Below are 20777 nucleotides of genomic sequence, written 5' to 3'. Positions count from 1 at the left end.
TGGCGGCGCTTGCCGTTTCCACTTCCCTGGAAAGCCCAACGAGGTGGAAACAGCGAGTGCTGGGGGGGGGGGGGGGGGGGGGGAGGGGCAGTTGAATACATACCCGCGAGCTGTCAAAGCTCACCATAGGGCATTGAATACACCCCATAATGGGGGAGATTTACTAAGAAGAGTTCTATTTCACAGGGGATTTTGCTATTTGATCAGAATCTACTTATTTAGCACCTGCTAGAAGATAATAGATAGGATCTGATTGCAACATCCCATGTGATATAGTACTACATCTTACTAAATCTCCCCCAATGTGTTATTATTATGCGTCATGAATATAAAGAGTAGTTTGGCCCTTATCTGTGTAAATGTAACACACAGCTTTGTTCATATACATAGAACTTGTATTTAACCATCGCAGCGCTGTAATCTAGCCAGCCAGTTTTAGGTTTGCTATTTCCAGGGAATATCTCTTGTGCTTCAGATGGAGACAAAAGCTGTGACGGGGAGGACAAACCACAAAGAGGATGCAGCTATGTCTAGTGCTAGCCAGTTTAAACCAGCATCAGCCGTCAGCAGAAGGGAAAAATAGAGGTGGGATGGAAGAAAGGATTAGAAATAGCTGCGGGAAAAAAATAAATCCAAATCCAATTCTGGCATTAATTTTATTCCCATAGAATATGTGAACGGAGGACTGTAAATGATGTTTGTGGGCTGCTTATACAGTTGTATGATCCAACAGTTCCAAGGAAATTGTTATTTATTTATGATTTCATCATGATTTAATTTGTTTGTGTTTTTCATTGTTTATGTATTGCTGACCATGTGCACTTCTTACGGGATGTCTGTTACTGGAAATAGCATGGGCTGAAAATTTAGCATCACTGGAAAACCTAAGGGGCCTATTTATCAAATTGGGCAGAAAAGATACATTTTCCATGGCCACTGATTCTATGGCCCCACATCTTTCATTTTATTGAATAAAAAATGTAATAAAATAAAAGATGTGGCAGCCACATCCAAAAGCATGCTGTCGCTGACAAGAAAATCATAATTTGACTGCATCTACAGATGGCAGAGGGGGGTCATTAAAAACCCGCGGGAGCACGCATCATTAATGATATAGTGCAGGGGTCCTCAAACTATTTTGCTCTGGGGCCCCATCAGATAATAGAAATAATGACAGGACCCCTCCAAGTGACTGCAGAAGGCCATCACATCACATTTGTAGTCAACAGACTACCATAGAGTGCCAGATTTTTGTTCCCACTAGAGGGTTGGACAGTTAAATCTGTAGGTTGTGTACCCAGCATTAGAAGTTTATTCATAATTATTTAATTTATACAAAAACACGTGAACATTTATATTTACACTGGCATTTTTACAAATTGTCAAGGATATTAATTGAAAGGTTTCTGCAGGAGATGTCATAGAACCAGTATCTACTACTTATCTTTATTGTCCCAACCTTGCCCATACTATTTTAGACAGACCTAAAATCAACTAGCTCCAAAGTTACAACATTTTAGTAGCTTGATTGTGGGAACTTTCATCATCCTCAGAGGTCATTTGTGCCCACAGCCCGCTCCTTCCCACATGGAAGGTTCTGGTTGTGAAGAGGGTTCAGCGGCCTTGGCCACTGCTTGGGTCCTTCAGCCCCTTCTGGCCAAAAGTCATTCATGCGTCAACCCAAATTCACGTATGTGCAGTAGCACTACCAAGTCAGACTCGGTAGTGCTAAGTTTCCCTAAATCTGATCTTCAGACCATAGCAACTGTGAACTGCTCAGATGCTCAGGTGGTCCTTTAATTTGATTTGCCGAGCGGCTTTGCTAAATCAGCAGGTATATATATCTACATCCTGGTCTCAGTTAAAATCTGGAAGTGTGTTTTATTGATGAATTAAAACCAAAAAGGGGGTTCCTATTATCAGTATCAAGCCATTTAAATCATATAGGAATAGCGGCCTGATTCAGACCTGTTCGCTAGGCTGTGCATATTCTCTCTGTCAGACACCCAGCCCAAGCAGATATCGACGCGCCTGCCTTTGGGATGCAGTTTAAATCCCGGCGGTCGGGATCCCGGCGTTCAAAATCCCGACGCTGAAATCCCGATTGCCGAAATCCCGACACTTTCTCCCCCCGTGGGTGTCCACGACACCCTCGGAGGGAGAATAAATTAGTGTGCCGAGCGTAGCGAGGCACCGGGCCCGCTGCGTGGCAAGCGCAGCGAGCCCGCAAGGGGGGGGCGATCCACGTCCCCCCTTGTCGGGATTTTGGGGGTCCTGGATTCCGGCGTCGGGATTTTGAACGCCGGGATCCCGACCGCCGGCTTTTCATGCCGAATCCCTGCATTCATAGTGAATTTCTATGGGCGCACCTATTAAACACTCAGCGTTCCCTTGCTTTCACCCCCTGCCCTCCCATACTTGAGCAAACTCGCCAAAGGCGTTCTCTCAGGGGGTTTGCTCATGCACATTTTCGTGCATGTGCAGATACCACCATTGGATCTGAGTGCAAGACCATGGAGAGGAAGCGGTTTATTGATGAGAACCTACTGTAAATCGTTTCTTTTAAAACATAGTTAATTATAAAATGGGGGCTTGTTTTATTAACACATATGAGGAAAGCTGATTATGAGTAAAGCTGTGCAATACCCACACACAGCTCTTCCATGAGTCACAATCTGCACAATAGGCTGCTGAGATCAGTGGAGTCCTTTGTTCTTCGGTTCTGCTGAATAATTAGGAATTGTTGACAAATGCTTAACTGTGAGTCTGAACAGCCGCCCTACGCTGACCCAAACCTCTTGTTCCATTCATGTATTCTGTACCAGCAAATGTCAGTTAATGCCTATTGTTTTTTTTTTTAATAACTTAATTATTTCCTCAATGTATTTATGTGTACATTCATTTAATATATGTAACAAGATAAATAAAACCGATTATTGTTATATAGTTTATTCTGCAGTTTGTATTATATGACAGTGCGTATTGACTCTAAACAACAAATATAGCAAATAAATATTGTTGCATATAAAATATTTGGTACTTGTGGACTATCACGGCTCCCACGATGTCCATCGTACAGCAAAAAAAATCGCATCGCATGCGATTTTTAACAGAAATGCATTGAAATTAGTATCAAGCATGTTCAATGGCCCCCAAATGTAATTTTTCAGGCTGTACCACCCCCACTATCAACGCGAACCCGAAGCGTGGCGAGCGCAGCGAGCCCGCGAGGGGGGGCGGTACGCGTCCTACGACCTTTTCATTCCTCCACTATCCACGTCGACGTGGAGTTGAGAATAGATAGTGTGGCGCGCGCAGCGAGCCACCGAGCCCGAAGCGTGGCGAGCGGACACGGATACCTTCACAGGTATACGCGTCCCCTCGCGGGCTTCACAGGTGTCCGCGTCCCCTCGTGGGGCTCGCTGCGCTCGCCACGATTCGGGCTCGGTGGCTCGCTGCACTCGCCACACTTTCTATTCTCAACTCCACGCCGACGTGGATAGTGGGGGTATGAAAAGGTCGTAGGACGCGTACCGCACGCCCCTCGCCGGCTTGCTGCGCTCGCCACGCTTCGGGTTCGCGTTGATAGTGGGGGTGGTACAGCCTGAAAAATGACATTTGGGGGCCATTGAACATGTTTGATACAAATTTCAATGCATTTGGATGCATTTCTGTTAAAAATCGCATGCTATCAAATTGCATGCGATCAAATCGCATGTGATGCGATTGCATGCGATTTGTAAAAAAAATTGTGTAAAAACTGCAAAAATCGCATGCCATGGGAGCCGTGAAAGTCCACAAGTACCAAATATTTTGTTTTGATATTTTCAAAAACGGTGCTAAAATAATGACAACTTAAGGTGCCCATACACGGTGCAATCATTTCATGCGTTTTGGTCTAGATTGCATTGCATGGAAATCGCATCGGGACCTAGTTCAAAAAGTATGCGCAGCACATACTTTTTGAACGGTGCGATGGAATGTGGGTGGGAGCACGCATCGCATTGCACCAGCAAAATGCACCATGTATGGGCACCTTAACCCCTTCACTGGCACTCCCGAGAATTTTCCAGCCTATGCGCCTGTACTCAGACTGGCAAACCCAGAAAATCCTCGGGAGTGCCACTATCTGCGCTTCCTTCTTCTGGGCATTGCCGCTGAGCTGAGCGCTGAGATCCTGCTGCCCAGCCACGCTTCCTCCCCCCCCCCCCAGATTACTGGGGACAGGGCCGGGCAGTGGCTGAGCTAGTGCACTGCGCTGCCCCTGGAAACACAGTGTGTGTGGGGAGGTTTAGGGAGCACTCCCCCCAAAAAAACCTTGCCCAGTGGAGAGCGCTCCCTAAAATAAAACCCGCCACTAAAGGGGTTAAAAAGACAGCTCATACTGATTGAAGATGAAATATTTTAAGACAAGTACCTTTAATATACGTACAAATATTATACTTTGGGCGGTGTCATGCAGTAGAGATTAAACACAAGGGCGGATTCAGACCCAATCATACGGGACTGAATTCTGCCCTGTTTTCCATGTTGGGGGGTCTGCGTATGTGTGTCAATCCACATGTAAATCCCCCTGTGCGAATGCCTTTGGCGAGTATCACACTCACTGAGGCATTCGCACAGTACTGGGAGGGGCAGGAGGCAGCAGCAGGGGAACGCTCAGCTTTTTATGAGCTCCCCCATAAAAATACTGGGAGTTCCCTTGGGGCGGACAGTTGACATCAGCGTCCGGCACGAATTCAGCGGCCATCTAAAAAGTAAGTATTGACTTTCTTTTCAGACCGAAGGCTTCAGAAATCATTCGATGGTCAGCGACCATCGAATGATTTCGCTCCCAGACGCCACATGCGAGGGGTTGTGTCCGAGAACATATGCAGCCTAGCAAACAGGTCTGAATCGGGCTCATAGTGCTTAAGTGCCTACACACACATAACCATCAGCGTATTTATGTGTCAGAGTACTGGTGTGAAAGCGTCTTTGTCTAGGAGAATAATCTCTGTGTTTGGAACTGTAACTAAATGAAGATGACACCCACCTCCCCTGTCACATGGGAGCCTGGATAACTGGCTTTGACATATATTTTCTAATTACATTGTTGAGCCATTAGCCCAATGATAAAGGATTGAAACGGCACTTCACACTGTGCATAATTGAGCTACCGTATTCTCTCAATTTCATATTCTGCAAGAACTGGAATCTCTTCAGAAATTGCTGAATTCTCATGTATGTTATTGTCTCCACTGTAGTGTGAAGATTCAGATCTGGGTTAAGATGACATTTCACATAGTTGCCACCTAAAAATCTAAATTGCAGTGTAAAAATAATGCAGCCAGTATTTACTCTGCACAGAAACAAAATACTGTAAATCACACAAATCTAACTCTCTCTGCACATGTTACATCTGCCCCACCTTCAGTGCACATGGTTTTGCCCATTTTCCAAACAAATTTGTGCTGCGATCAGATCTGAATAAAGGCCATTAAGAGGAATGCATTATGATGTACTTGACCAGTAGTTCCCAAACTTTTTTGAGCCACGTATCACAATTTTTTTATGGCATCTCTAGTACAACTATCATTAGGAAATTCTGGAAAAAATATTAAATTAAGTACAATGGGGCAGATGTATTAAGCCTGGTGATAAGATAAAGTGGAAGGCGATAACGCACCAGCCAATCAGCTGTACAGATAAGGGGTGTACATACGGAGAGATTCTTCTAAGCGATTTTAACTACATAGTCAAAATTGCTTAGAAGGTTAGTAAAGATCGCCGTCAAGGTTAGACAAATTATTCTATAATAATCAGGCAAAAATATTTTGACTAGATCGCTGGCTGTCTAGTCAAAATCGCTAATATTCACTGCTGAGGGAGACATTCACTAGGCGATCTGCAATGAATACCAACCAAGTATGTTAATTTTAGTATAGTCAAAATCTCCCATAGACCAAATCACTTAGTCAAAATCGCTCCGTGTGTACACTCCTATAGAAACACCTACTTTATGGCCTCTATTTTACTGTCCCATAGGTAGATTTGGCAATGCTATCCGAGTTATGGTGAAATTCATACATACCTGTGGTTGGACTATGGCAGGGGTCCTCAGACTATTGTGCTCTGGGACCCCATCAGACAATACAAATTATTACAGGACCCCAGCTAGTTACTGCAGCAGATCATCACATCACATATGTAGTCAGCAGAAAGCACCTACATGGCAGCATTGTGGAGGCACAAAATGATGGGAGGAGTCTAAAATAACAGACAATTCAACAGATTTTTTGACTCCTTGAATCACTGACTGAGATTAGAAAAGTCATCAGCCTGATGGTCAGCAACATGGAGTCGCGACCCCATGCTGAGAAGGTTGGGACCCACTTTGGCGTCAGGACCCACAGTTTGAGAACCGCTGGACTATGGTATGGTCTTCTTTGTTTGGTCAAGCAAGAGGAAGATCCGTCATGGCGGATGAATAGGGCGTGTCTGTGAGATTTCATCAGAGATGAGTGATTGTTCTATACTTGTAAAAAGCAGATATTAAACTCTTGAGATGTACGGCAAGCTTATGGTAGAGAAACAATTAGCCATGTTGCAGTATTTCGCTGGTGGAAGCATCATACCGTGTGCCTTGAAGAACAGCAGAAGCATTACTTCACATGTCAAAGGAATCACTCAGAAAAAGCACGACGAGACAGTCCAACTGTAGGTTCAGACACATTGATGTATGAGCTTCACAGTAACCAGCATAGCATTGCCACATCTACCTATAGTACAGATAAACAGTACTGTATGTTGTAGTAGTTACCAACCTGTCGGAACAATATAACAGTGATGTAAGTGCCAGCACATGTGGGTGCTTGTATGGAGTAACACTTGAATTGTTCTGTCGGCCACTGGAACAAGTTTCCCAATACAGGTGAGAAGCAACGTAGCCTTTTATTATATAGGACTAGGTGATTCATCGCGCCCTACGGGCGCTCTTCACACCGTCGTAAGGGGCTGCGCCCCCTTAATTTGTGAACGTTTGTATATGAGAAATATGGTTAGAATTGTATGAAAGATGCCCTGTATTGCAACTTAGGTGTCCGCGAATCGCGGGAGGGGGGGTCGCGGAGGGTGCCGCGAATTGCAGGAGGGGGGGTCGCGGGGGGTGCCGCGAATTGCAGGAGGGGGGGTTGTGGGGGGTGGATGCTGCGAATCGCGGGAGGGATTGCAGAGAATCGCAGGAGGGGGGTCGCGGGGTGGGTTGCCGCAAATCGCGGGAGGGGGGTTACGGGGGCGGGGGTTGCGGCGAATCATGGTAGGGGGGGTCGCGGGGGGTGTGCCGTGAATCACGGGAGGGGGGGTCACGGGGTGGGGTGCCGAGAATCGCGGGGGTGTGTGTGTGTGCCGTGAATCGCGGGAGTGGGGGTTGCGGGGGGGGGGTGGGGGGGTGTGACGCGAATCGCCACAAGAAAAAATCAACACAGAAAGGTCAACACATGTAAATGTTGACATAAGTGTGGCACTTCATTGGTGTCCATGTCGACACATGAGAATGAATATGAAAACATTCAAAAAATGAAAAAAAAAACTTCAAAAACTCATGTCAACCTTTTTCATTGTCGACCATAGCCATGTCAGTGTTTTCCATGTGCAATTTAATTCTGGAGCTGCCGCGAATCGCGGGGGGGTGCCGCGAATTGCGGGAGGGGGGGTCGCGAGGGTGCCGCGAATCGCGGGAGGGGGGGTTACGGGGCGGGGGTTGCGGCGAATCATGGGAGGGGGGGTCGCAGGGGTGTGCCGTGAATCACGGGAGGGGGGGTCACGGGGTGGGGTGCCGAGAATCGCAGGGGAGGTGTGTGTGTGTGTGCCGTGAATCGCGGGAGTGGGGGTTGTGGGGGGGGGGGTGACGCAAATCGCCACAAGAAAAAATCAATACAGAAAGGTCAACACATGTAAATGTTGACATAAGTGTGGCACTTCATTGGTGTCCATGTCGACACATGAGAATGAATATGAAAATATTCAAAAAATGAAAAAAAAAAAAACTTCAAAAACTCATGTCAACCTTTTTCATTGTCGACCATAGCCATGTCAGTGTTTTCCATGTGCAATTTAATTCTGGAGCTGCCGCGAATCACGGGGGGTGCCGCGAATTGCGGGAGGGGGGGGTCGCGGGGTTGGGTGCCGCGAATCGCGGGAGAACGGGGTTCACAGGGGATCCGGTGGGGGGTTGCCGCGAATTGCGGGAGGTGGGGGGTCACGGGGGGTGCCGCGAATCGCGGGGGGGGGGGTTGCGGGGGGGTGTGACGCGAATCGCCACAAGAAAAAATCAATACAGAAAGGTCAACACATGTAAATGTTGACATAAGTGTGGCACTTCATTGGTGTCCATGTCGACACATGAGAATGAATATGAAAATATTCAAAAAATGAAAGAAAAAAAAACTTCAAAAACTCATGTCAACCTTTTTCATTGTCGACCATAGCCATGTCAGTGTTTTCCATGTGCAATTTAATTCTGGAGCTGCCGCGAATCACGGGGGGTGCCGCGAATTGCGGGAGGGGGGGGTCGCGGGGTTGGGTGTCGCGAATCGCGGGAGGGCGGGGTTCACAGGGGTTCCGGTGGGGGGTTGCCGCGAATTGCGGGAGGTGGGGGGTCACGGGGGGTGCCGCGAATCGCGGGGGGGGGGTTGCGGGGGGGTGTGACGCGAATCGCCACAAGAAAAAATCAACACAGAAAGGTCAACACATGTAAATGTTGACATAAGTGTGCCACTTCATTGGTGTCCATGTTGACACATGACAATGAATATGAAAACATTCAAAAAATGAAATAAATCTTCAAAAACTCATGTCAACCTTTTTTATTGTCGACCATAGCCGTGCCAGTGTTTTGCATGTGCCATTTAATCCTGGGGCTGCCGCGAATCGCGGGGGGTGCCGCGATTTGCGGGAGGGGGGGGGGTTGCGGGGGGTGGGTGCCGCGAATCGCGGGAGAGCAGGGTTCATGAGGGTTCCGGTGGGGGGTTGCCGCGAATTGCGGGAGGGGGGGGGGTTGCAGGGGGGTGCCGGGGTGCCGCGAATCGCCGGAGGGGGGGTTGCGGGGGGTGTGACGCGAATCGCCACAAGAAAAAAATCAACACAGAAAGGTCAACACATGTAAATGTTGACATAAGTGTGGCACTTCATTGGTGTCCATGTCGACACATGAGAATGAATATGAAAATATTCAAAAAATGACAAAAAAACTTCAAAAACTCATGTCAACCTTTTTCATTGTCGACCATAGCCATGTCAGTGTTTTCCATGTGCAATTTAATTCTGGAGCTGCCGCGAATCACGGGGGGGTGCCGCGAATTGCGGGAGGGGGGGTCGCGGGGGTGGGTGCCGCGAATCGCGGGAGGGCGGGGTTCACAGGGGTTCCGGTGGGGGGTTGCCGCGAATTGCGGGAGGTGGGGGGTCACGGGGGTGCCGCGAATCGCGGGAGGGGGGGTTGCGGGGGGGTGTGACGCGAATCGCCACAAGAAAAAATCAACACAGAAAGGTCAACACATGTAAATGTTGACATAAGTGTGCCACTTCATTGGTGTCCATGTCGACACATGACAATGAATATGAAAAAATTAAAAAAAATTAAAAATAAATCTTCAAAAACTCATGTCAACCTTTTTCATTGTCGACCATAGCCATGTCAGTGTTTTGCATGTGCCATTTAATCCTGGGGCTGCTGCGAATTGCGGGGGGGGGGGGGGGTGCCGCGAATCGCGGGAGGGGGGTCGCAGGGGGGGTGCTGCCAATCGTGCAAGGGGGGGTCGCGGGGGGGTTCTTTTTGCAGCGAATTGCGGGAGGGAGGTTACGGGGGGGGGTGTTTTTTCCGCGAATCGGGGGGGGGTCACGGGGGAGGGTTTGCCGCGATTCGCGGGAGGGGGGGTCGCGGGGTGGTGGTTATGCCGCGAATTGCGGGAGGGGTCGTGGGGGGGTTCTTTTTGCAGCGAATCGCGGGAGGGGGGGTCGCGGGGGTGTTTTTGCTGCGAATCGCGGTAGGGGGGGTCGCGGGGGAGCGGGTGTTTTTGCCGCGAATCGCGGGTGGGGGGGGGCGCGCGGGGGGGAGGTTTTGCCGCAAATCGCGGGAGGGGGGCGCTCACCTGGTGGCTGTGGAGTAGCAGTGCTGGGCAACATGGGAAGGCAGTGGGTGTCTGGCACTGTCTGTGGGCTCACTGGGCTGGTTCTCTGTCACATACCTCCCTACATGACCCTCTCCAGGAGGGACACAATGCTCTGTTTCTAGACTTCCCCTTAATGTATGATTGCCATCACCTGTTTTAAACAGGTTAATTTCTCAGAAAGGTGTTCAGCACAGATGAAGGCAATCACACATTAAGAGGAAAGTCCAGGAACAGAGCGTTATAGACACAGACACCCACTTTGAGTGACAGATGTAGCCAAATATATAGGAGACTAGGTGATTCATCGCGCCCTACGGGCGCTCTTCACACCGTCGTAAGGGGCTGCGCCCCCTTAATTTGTGAACGTTTGTATATGAGAAATATGGTTAGAATTGTATGAAAGATGCCCTGTATTGCAACTTAGGTGTCCGCGAATCGCGGGAGGGGGGGTCGCGGAGGGTGCCGCGAATTGCAGGAGGGGGGGTCGCGGGGGGTGCCGCGAATTGCAGGAGGGGGGGTTGTGGGGGGGTGGATGCTGCGAATCGCGGGAGGGGAGGGATTGCAGAGAATCGCGGGAGGGGGGTCGTGGGGGTGGGTGCCGCGAATCGCGGGAGGGGGGTTATGGGGCGGGGGTTGCGGCGAATCATGGGAGGGGGGGTCGCGGGGGTGTGCCGTGAATCACGGGAGGGGGGGTCACGGGGTGGGGTGCCGAGAATCGCGTGGGAGGTGTGTGTGTGTGTGCCGTGAATCGCGGGAGTGGGGGTTGTGAGGGGGGTGGGGAAGGTGTGACGCAAATCGCCACAAGAAAAAATCAACACAGAAAGGTCAACACATGTAAATGTTGACATAAGTGTGGCACTTCATTGGTGTCCATGTCGACACATGAGAATGAATATGAAAACATTCAAAAAATGAAAAACAAAACTTCAAAAACTCATGTCAACCTTTTTAATTGTCGACCATAGCCATGTCAGTGTTTTCCATGTGCAATTTAATTCTGGAGCTGCCGCGAATCACGGGGGGTGCCGCGAATTGCAGGAGGGGGGGGGTCGCGGGGGTGGGTGCCGCGAATCGTGGGAGGGCGGGGTTTACAGGGGTTCCGGTGGGGGGGTTGCCGCGAATTGCGGGAGGTGGGGGGTCACGGGGGGTGCCACGAATCGCGGGAGGGGGGGTTGCGGGGGGGTGTGACGCGAATCGCCACAAGAAAAAATCAACACAGAAAGGTCAACACATGTAAATGTTGACATAAGTGTGCCATTTCATTGGTGTCCATGTCGACACATGACAATGAATATGAAAAAATTAAAAAAATTAAAAATAAATCTTCAAAAACTCATGTCAACCTTTTTCATTGTCGACCATAGCCATGTCAGTGTTTTGCATGTGCCATTTAATCCTGGGGCTGCTGCGAATTGCGGGGGGGGGGGGGGGTGCCGCGAATCGCGGGAGGGGGGTCGCAGGGGGGGTGCCGCCAATCGTGCAAGGGGGGGTTGCGGTGGGGTTCTTTTTGCCGCGAATCGTGGGGGGGGTGTTTCCGCGAATCGGGGGGGGGGGGGGGGTGTCACGGGGGAGGGTTTGCCGCGATTCGCGGGAGGGGGGGTCGCGGGGTGGTGGTTATGCCGCGAATTGCGGGAGGGGTCTTGGGGGGGTCCTTTTTGCAGCGAATCGCGGGAGGGGGGGTCGCGGGGGTGTTTTTGCTGCTAATCGCGGTAGGGGGGGTCGTGGGGGAGCGGGTGTTTTTGCCCCGAATCGCGGGAGGGGGGGCGCGCGGGGGGGGAGGTTTTGCCGCAAATCGCGGGAGGGGGGCGCTCACCTGGTGGCTGTGGAGTAGCAGTGCTGGGCAACATGGGAAGGCAGTGGGTGTCTGGCACTGTCTGTGGGCTCACTGGGCTGGTTCTCTGTCACATACCTCCCAACATGACCCTCTCCAGGAGGGACACAATGCTCTGTTTCTAGACTTCCCCTTAATGTATGATTGCCATCACCTGTTTTAAACAGGTTAATTTCTCAGAAAGGTGTTCAGCACAGATGAAGGCAATCACACATTAAGAGAAAAGTCCAGGAACAGAGCGTTATAGACACAGACACCCACTTTGAGTGACAGATGTAGCCAAATATATAGGAGATTCTTGGCCTCTAAAACTCTTTATATTTAGAAGAGGGAGGGATTATGTTCTCTTAAATATATAGGCCTTTGCATGATGTAATATTCTGTTATTCCATTTGAATAGCACACATCTTATATCTTTGCTCATAAATCTAAATTATTTGGAATTACGGTGGACAAAATACACTTTGCAGCCCCCTGTTGCGATATTCCGCCCAGCCATCGCTGCCCATATTATCACAAGCAATATTAGTTTTTGTTACACGCACATGAATACTTTTAAGGGCTAAAAAAACAACCTTGCAGTGGCATGTTACTGGGATTATCTAATCAAAAGCAAGACTACATTAATCCAATTACCTCTGGGTAAGCAAGCTCAAGGCATTTTTCATTCAGATGAGTCTCTTGCAGATCTGTTCTCATTTGTGTTTTATGATCAAATAAGAGTTAGGTTTTGATGATATTTTTTTATGGTGAATTCTCTACAGATGCTTTTTATTGTCAGAATGTAGAAATAAAATATCATATATGTGTTTGCTACTGCTTAAGCAGAAATACTTTCTCAGTTACATTATCTACATTTGTCTATCTCCTGTGCAAGACAGTCTTATACTTATATTAACGTGAATCTTCTACTTATATTAACGATGTACATCAGTGGGTTTGAATGACCCCCATTCATACAGGCAGTTGTGTATTTATAGCCGGAGACTGGCTACTGGGAGCCGCTGAAGGTGCACACTGCTAAATATGATGATTGCCGTCACTACGCTGTCACCTCCACTTATCCCCTCACTGCTGCGCTGTCACAGGGTTGTCATACAAGCAGCCATGCTTTAGGTATCCAGAGAATGTGCTCAGAAACGGGTTGAATGTGAAAGGTACACGTATGCCCATACTTGCCTACCTGACCCTCTCCATGAGGGAGAAAATGCTCTGTTACTGGACTTCCCTGGTAATGTAGGACTGCCATCACCTGTGGGGAAACACTTTTCTTATCAATTACCTAGCTCCCCACAGGTGATGGCAATCATACATTACCAGGGAAGTCCAGGAACAGATCATTGCCTCCCTCATGGAGAGGGTCAGGTAGGCAAGTATGTGTATGCCCCTTTAGAATTCCCCTATATTTTGATTACTTTATCTTCCTCGTAGTATGAGAACACTCACAGGCAGGACCCTCCTTCCTAATGTTTTTGGCTTCCCTGTACGATGCTGCTAAAACCGTGTGGTACTTTAAGTAATAAAAGAGTAACAATCATGTTTTCTCAAAACTCCATACCAACTAATGGGCTGATTAAACACACCCGTGCCTGTGTCTTTTTCTACAAATATATCTGGGCATCCGAATGTGCTACGGAGGAGACGCCCACCTTTAGTGTGTTAAGATGCTCAAATATCGCTTGATATTCTTCAGCTGTTTACATGCATACATGAAGGTAGTGTTTCTGGGCAGGTTTACTTCTTGCTGGATATTAAGGAGAGAGTCCACATGCCAAGTACTGGCTAAGTGAAGGCATGCTGGCTGCTAATGAGAATGCTCTCAGCATAAGTGCAGGCAAATGTTGTGTGTTTTGCTGCCTTTGCCAGCAGGTGCACTGAGTTTCCATAAAGCAGCTGACATACAGTTATGATGTATGGGAGTAGGATCGGTCATTGTGCACTCAGTCCATATATTAATAACATAATCAGAGGAAATAGCTCATTGTGCAAAGTTTAATGTGCAGTGAGCTATAAAATCAGTATCGGGTATCTTTTATGCTACCACTTTATTACATTTTACCCATATAACAAACTTACTTAACACTAATAAAGAAAGACACAGACAACAGTGCTGGCGTTTAAAATATACTGTCAGACGTATTATTGACAAGAGATTGTTGACTACTTTAAATTAGGATTTTGAATGGTGGCGGCACTAAAGAACGGTCAGCTGGTAACATAACAACACACACATACCAAACAGCCATTGGTGATCAACTCTCCGACTGAAGACCCACCCGTTCATGGTGTAACTCATCTCCCATCTGGGATGATGGGTTTACGACATATCCCAATGTCAGGAGAGCGCTCCCACTAAATGTCTAAAACTTACCTTATAATGACGCTACCGTTCTTTACCGCCGCACCCACATTGTCACACAACACAGGAATGGGAGGGAGGGGAAACTCCGTCCTTAACCTATTCACGAACCTTTACTATACCCAAACCCCTTCCCTCTTGGCCGCACCATACCTCTAGCCTTAAAGAAACAATGCCAAGTATCTTCTTAAAGTGGCAGCACTTCCAGAACCCTTCTGTGGTTTATGTCACTTCAGTGCTTAATCGGCCTTCAGTTTTCTTTGCAATGTTACTACCTTTTCACAAATCAATATAGCAAATACAACATGTTTGTGATGTGTCCTCTATGTCACGGGCGCACTGGTAGAGTAATTGTTACTGTTACTGTCAGTGTTACCAGTGTCAAACAAAATATTTGATTCTTGTGTTCCTCATCACTAGAGACAGGATTATATGCAATACAAAAAGCTTGAAATATGCATGCAAATATGCATGAAAAATACTTAAAATATGCATGAAAAGTGTTAAAATATGCTACATTAAATAATAAAAAAAAGTCATTTTTAACTTATTTATTTAAAAATCAGCATCCTATTAGTTGCAAATAAACCTCAAAAATAGGCCCACAGCATCTGCAGATGTCTAGTGCTATACACAGGACTTTTTTCTTCCAGGCTGCTACAGCAGACTGCGGCGTCCTAGGCTCTTCTGTTATCAATGACACGGACCCTCATCTCCAGCGCAGATGGATCAAATGTCAGCATAGCATGTGAAAGCGGCGCAGTGGAAGACTTTCTCCCTGCGCCGCATACTCACTGTGACCCGGAGTTTCCTCCACGCCGCGTGATATCACAATCCTTCCGCCCACCTACTCTGCTGCAGAACTCTCTCTCTTGGCACAAAGTCCCAGGCCAGGGGCAGGCAAAGGTTCAGGAGCTTTGTGGCATAACCCCCCCAACTGACTTTTATTAAAATAGATTGGCAGCCTTGAGCAATGTCCCCAACACTGCGCACATATTGGCCTGGCCTGCACACTCTACCACTACCTGGCCAGCAGGAGGGCAAATCAGTGCTGTGATTCGTGGATGGAAAGGTGGTGGGTCCTAAAATATGCACCATCACTAGATTTTAGGTAAAATATGCAATAACAAGTGAGAATGGGCAAAATATGCGAATGCATATGCAAATATGCAAATGCATATAATCCTGTCTCTACTCATCACCATACCTCCCAAGTGTCCCGATTTTCATGGGACCGTCCTGTTGTTTTGGGATGGTCCAGTGTCCCATCCAGGGCCATCAGTGTCCCGCGATGGAGGTGGGGCAGTTGGGAGTCCCCCCTGCTACCCAATGCTCTGCTTAACCAGTGGGGAATAGATGCCGTGTGCCCATGTGCACAGCGTCTATTTATGGCAGGCAAGGGCCAGTAGCTCACAGAGCTAAATGGAGCGTGGCCTCATGGGAGAGTAATCCCCATGACACCATGCCCCTTTTTGAATAGGTCATGCCCCCTTAACCCTCTCTTTACATACCTCCAAAGTTGGGAGGTACTGTATGCTCGTTACTCATGGGGAAACGGGAGCTTTGTGCTGATCGATCTTGCTAAGCACAGATCGCTCAGCACAGATCGCTCAGCACAGATCGCTCAGCTCAATAGAGAGAACATGGGCGATGACTAAATTTTTACTGCATTCAGTCAAAATCTAGTCAGGCGATAGTGACGCGCGGGACCGTGCATCGCCAGGGGCCACACGGAGTGATCCGCGCTCCATTTCTAAGTGATCTGGTAAGATTGCTTAGAAATGGGTCTGAAATCGCCCTGTGTGTATGGCCCAATACAGTTCTATTTACTCAGATAAAGTGTGGCCTATTTACACCATAAATCAAGTCTGTTGATTTCAAATAAATAAGTAAATAACTAAAAAAAAAAAAAAACAGAAAAATGACTGACCTTCTAACCTTTCCCTGGAGACATCATCGGATTCCCGACCAGCGCGGCATGATGGCATACTTATTAGATTACCGTTTTAACTCTCTCATGACCAGTTCCTGGATCCTAGAGGAACAGTTATTGTTACTGCTACTAATGCGGCTATATGTGGTGATGTATTTGTCATATGCAGTGTAATTGTGTAGCCGATGAACTTTTGCCCTTACAGCATAAGAACTGTGTTAATGGGATCTTGTGTCTCTGTTTCAGGTCTCATTCCTGGCCTCTGCTTACATTAGCCGAGACCTCTCCGAGGAAAGCTGCACTGGTCTGGCATCTGTCACACACTACTTTTACCTCGGCCAGTTCTTTTGGATGTTCATTCAGGTGAGATAAAGTTCTTCTGGAATATTGGTTGTTTTGGTTTATTCTCTAAAGAGGCACAAAGTAATTATAAAATAAATTATACTAAAATTATATCTATACTACTCAATAAACCAGGGAGCTGCTGGGTGGTGAGGAGCAGTGTGGGGGGCGGGCACCGGCGGTGCCGATGAGCAGCGGCGGTAGTGGGAGCTGGCAGCAGCGTCTCTGGGTGCAGCGGGGGATGCCGGTGACAGTGGGACAGGCGGCGGTGATAATCAGATTCAGCATGCTGTCACAGTGCAGCGGGCAGGCAGGGGCGGCTATTACAACTTTGAAATAACATGTCAAATGACTGTCCGGCTTTTGATTGGCTGAGATAGAGCACTCTCAGCCAATCAGCAGCTCCTTCCCAGCGGCCGCTGATTGGCTGAGAGTGCGCTATCTCAGCCAATCAGAAGCCGGACAGTCATTTGACATGTTATTTTAAAGATGTAATAGCCGCCGCTGCCCGCCCGCTGCACAGAGACAGCATGCTGAATCTGATTATCACCACCGCCCGCCCACTGTCACCGGCACCCCCCGCTGGGCACTCATTTCAGAGCCGCTGCTGCTCGCCCGCCCGCTGCAGGAGGTCGGATGTCATCGTACATGCTGAACGTCCGACCTCCTGATATCGTCCGATGCGCATGGGACATCGGATCGGATCAAATGTCACACGCATGCGATTTTGGAACGATTTCACGCGATTAATCGTCCCAAGTGCCGAAATCGCATGAATTGGTCCAAAATCGCATAGTGTATGGGGGCCTTAAGTGTCAAATCACCATCCAGGACAATACGATAAGATTCTGTGCATGATCAGTGCTTTGTAGTTCTGAAACTCCAAGCGTTGGTAGGCTATGTGACCTATCATAAATAACTCTATTTTATTATAGTACAGCCACAGCCAACTGGCACTCATCCACTCCCAGAGCTCTACTAGACAGCTATTTAAAGATTTTATTGGGTTCTCAGTACCTGGAGCAAAGGACATCTTCATAGTAGTGGCAGACCAGGCCATGACATCTGATTTTTTTACCAAGTGGTAACATGTAATCTGAAACAAGCATGGAAGATAGGATAGAACCCTGTGGGACATAACATTGCAGCGGCACTGGTGACAAGGAAAAAAAAAACCCTCTGTGATCTCCCAGTGAGAAATAATTTGAACAAGCTAAGCACTGTGCCATAAAGTCCGCATGTTATAATGTATTCCCATGGATGTGTGGGAGGAACCCCAGTGCATTCCTTTGCCCCGGGCGGCATACAATGCTGTTAAGATGACCCTGAATGTATGGACATTTGCAAGAACATTGGCATTGCGTCCAGATTGTCTGTATTACAGAATCAAGACCACCGTGCACCAGCCTTTTTAGTACTCTGTTTGCACAGCAAGAAAAGGATGTTCTCGTAATAGCAGAGGTCTGCAGCAGGGGATCATTAATGATTACAGTACTGAAAAGTTTTATTGTTCCTCAGTGAGAAAAACAAAATAGCAATCTAGCAAATATGATACCTTTTAATGGCTAACAAAAATAAATGTTGTTAAAATGCAAGCTTTCGAGACTTCTTAGGTCTCTTCCTCAGGCATGGTATAACAAGGTGTGTGAAGAACCACATATATATACACAGCAGATTAGGAACAAGATGTGATAGATGGACATTCTTAAGATCAAAACAAAACAAAATAACAGAATGAGCTTGTAAATTGAGTCCTTAATTGGTTTGTAGATAAGTAGTGTGAAAGTTTTATTGTCTCTAAGTTGATGACAGACCAGAGTTAGAGCTCCGATGCCCTCACTCTCTCTGGGCCAGTGAGGGCATCGGAGCTCTAACTCTGGTCTGTCATCAACTTAGAGACAATAAAACTTTCACACTACTTATCTACAAACCAATTAAGGACTCAATTTACAAGCTCATTCTGTTATTTTGTTTTGTTTTGATCTTAAGAATGTCCATCTATCACATCTTGTTCCTAATCTGCTGTGTATATATATGTGGTTCTTCACTCACCTTGTTATACCATGCCTGAGGAAGAGACCTAAGAAGTCTCGAAAGCTTGCATTTTAACAACATTTATTTTTGTTAGCCATTAAAAGGTATCATATTTGCTAGATTGCTATTTTGTTTTTCTCACTGAGGAACAATAAAACTTTTCTTATTAACTGGCTAACACGGTACCAAACTTTTTTCTTTTGATTACAGTACTTGCACTGGGGCAAAATCAAGATGCTTTTTGTTCAAGATTAATGTTACCAGATGGAGCGGTGGCATTTGTTGCTGTGAGGAATGGGTACACAGCCATTTGCTGGTGGTTGTCGGATCTCATATTCATAATTGGACGTACTGGGGCAGATGTATCATTAAGCTTGTTACGTTTGTGAAATAACGAGTCCCGCTTCTCCTGCATAACGAGGAGAAGCGGGCACTCGTTATGGGGAGATGTATTAACATCCCCCAAGCCGATAAGGAGAGCCGTTATGCCCAGCGTTAACGGCTCTCCTTATTGGCTCCCTCGCCGCCCCGCACATGCGCACTCCCAGTCGCCCCCCCTGCCCGGCTTACTGGGCATGCGCGAGATCTCGCAAAAACCGCGAGATCTCCAGCGCAGCCCAAGCCAGACGCAGGGCTAGCGTTGTCCCCATAGTGGGGGATAGGACAACGCTAGCCCTGAGCTGGCGAAGCAGCCGGGGCGAATTAACGCCTTGAAGGCTGTTAATACATCGCCCCGGCCGTTAATCCCTGGGGGGGATTGCAGGGACAGCCCCGCCGAGCGTAACTCGGCGGGCTGTCACTAGCTAGTAATACATTAGGGACAGACGTAATCCCCCCCAGTTAACCAGCGTTAAGTGCATTTTTGCACTTAACGCTGGTTAATACATCTGCCCCACTGTATTTTACAGTTTTGAATTTGATCATTAGAAAAGGCACATACAGTATATCTGGGTGCACTGTGCACAATGTAGAAAAATCTTCAATTCCTCAAAAATCATATGCAATAAATGCCAAAAAAACAATAAAATGGAGCACTCATTATAGCAGGAGTAAAATGTTTTAAGAATTCAATATAATAGCATAATAAATAATACAATACATTAAATAAAAATGAACACAGTTTGTGGATTACAGCATAGACAAAAATTATTAAATTAGATTATTTAATCCCGGGTCACGACTAGGCTGGCCCAACAGCTGTGACCCTGTCCCGTTCTTGGCTTGCTCGAGGAAGAATCAGCAGGGGGAATTCAATTTCGCTCCTGCCAAACGCCAAAAAGGGGGTGTGGCTGTGAGATACGCTCGCGGAACATCGAGCTGTGGCTGGGAGCTCCACAATCCACGGCCGCTCACGGCAGAACGGGCCGACTACTTCTAAAGTTAGGTCCGTTCTGCCGAGATCCCTGTTCAATGCTGTCAGGAAAGCAGGAAAGACAGCATTGAATAGGACCCCGCCGCTATTTCACCCATCGGGAATAGTGGCGGGAGATTGAATACCCCCCCATAGTGTTTACTCTAGGTGCAGGGCGCTGATTATGGGGATGGCTACTGTAGCTGTAGCGATACATCAAGTCTTGTACTTCAAGATTAAAATATGCCGTCACTGCTCCAGCTGCCTGCAGCTACAGCAACACTAATCCAGATACATCTGTATACCTCTAGCCAACAATATCGGCCTGATTCAGACCTGATCCATTCTGAGCAAATTCACACAGCGGCCGATTATCGATGTACTGCGCATGAGTATGGGCTACAATTCACGTGAACGATGCCTGCTAGTTAAGGAATCTTGCTAATATTTTTCCTTCTCTGGGCGCCGAATAAGTCCCTGGCTACTCGTAGCTTGCGATGACTGATGCCCAGTGGAAAAGTCATGGTGATTCCCACGGGATTTGGACACTTTCGCTCGCTAGCCATACCGATCCATTCACACATTGCACACATTCATTCATAAGGTGTAATTTCACTACATATACCTGATCACTAGTCGCTGCTAATTCGCTCAGCATCGATCAAGTCTGAATCAGGCCCATAGTTTCTAGAATGAATAACATCCATTAAAAAAAACTATCCCTGTAAAATACAAAGCTCAGCCATGCAATACTATCCCGGTGCAGCTGTGTGCTGTGC

At 47.5% G+C, this 20777-nt stretch overlaps 1 protein-coding gene across 4 annotated transcripts in view; it reads left to right on the top strand.

The window, feature by feature from the left end:
- ADGRV1 (adhesion G protein-coupled receptor V1) overlaps nt 1–20777 on the top strand; it is a 461586-nt gene that overhangs the window by 357633 nt on the left and 83176 nt on the right. For all 4 annotated transcript variants that reach the window (XM_083151800.1, XM_083151798.1, XM_083151797.1 and 1 more), the window contains one exon: nt 16518–16634. In XM_083151800.1, coding sequence (XP_083007926.1) covers nt 16518–16634 — 117 coding nt within the window. The remainder of the gene's footprint in view (nt 1–16517; nt 16635–20777) is intronic.

This window comes from Crinia signifera, chromosome 1 (assembly GCF_055691185.1).
Source record: "Crinia signifera chromosome 1, ASM5569118v1, whole genome shotgun sequence".
NCBI lineage: Eukaryota > Metazoa > Chordata > Amphibia > Anura > Myobatrachidae > Crinia > Crinia signifera.
The sequence above is the reverse complement of the archived record's forward strand: the minus strand, read 5'-3'. Positions and strand labels throughout refer to the sequence as shown.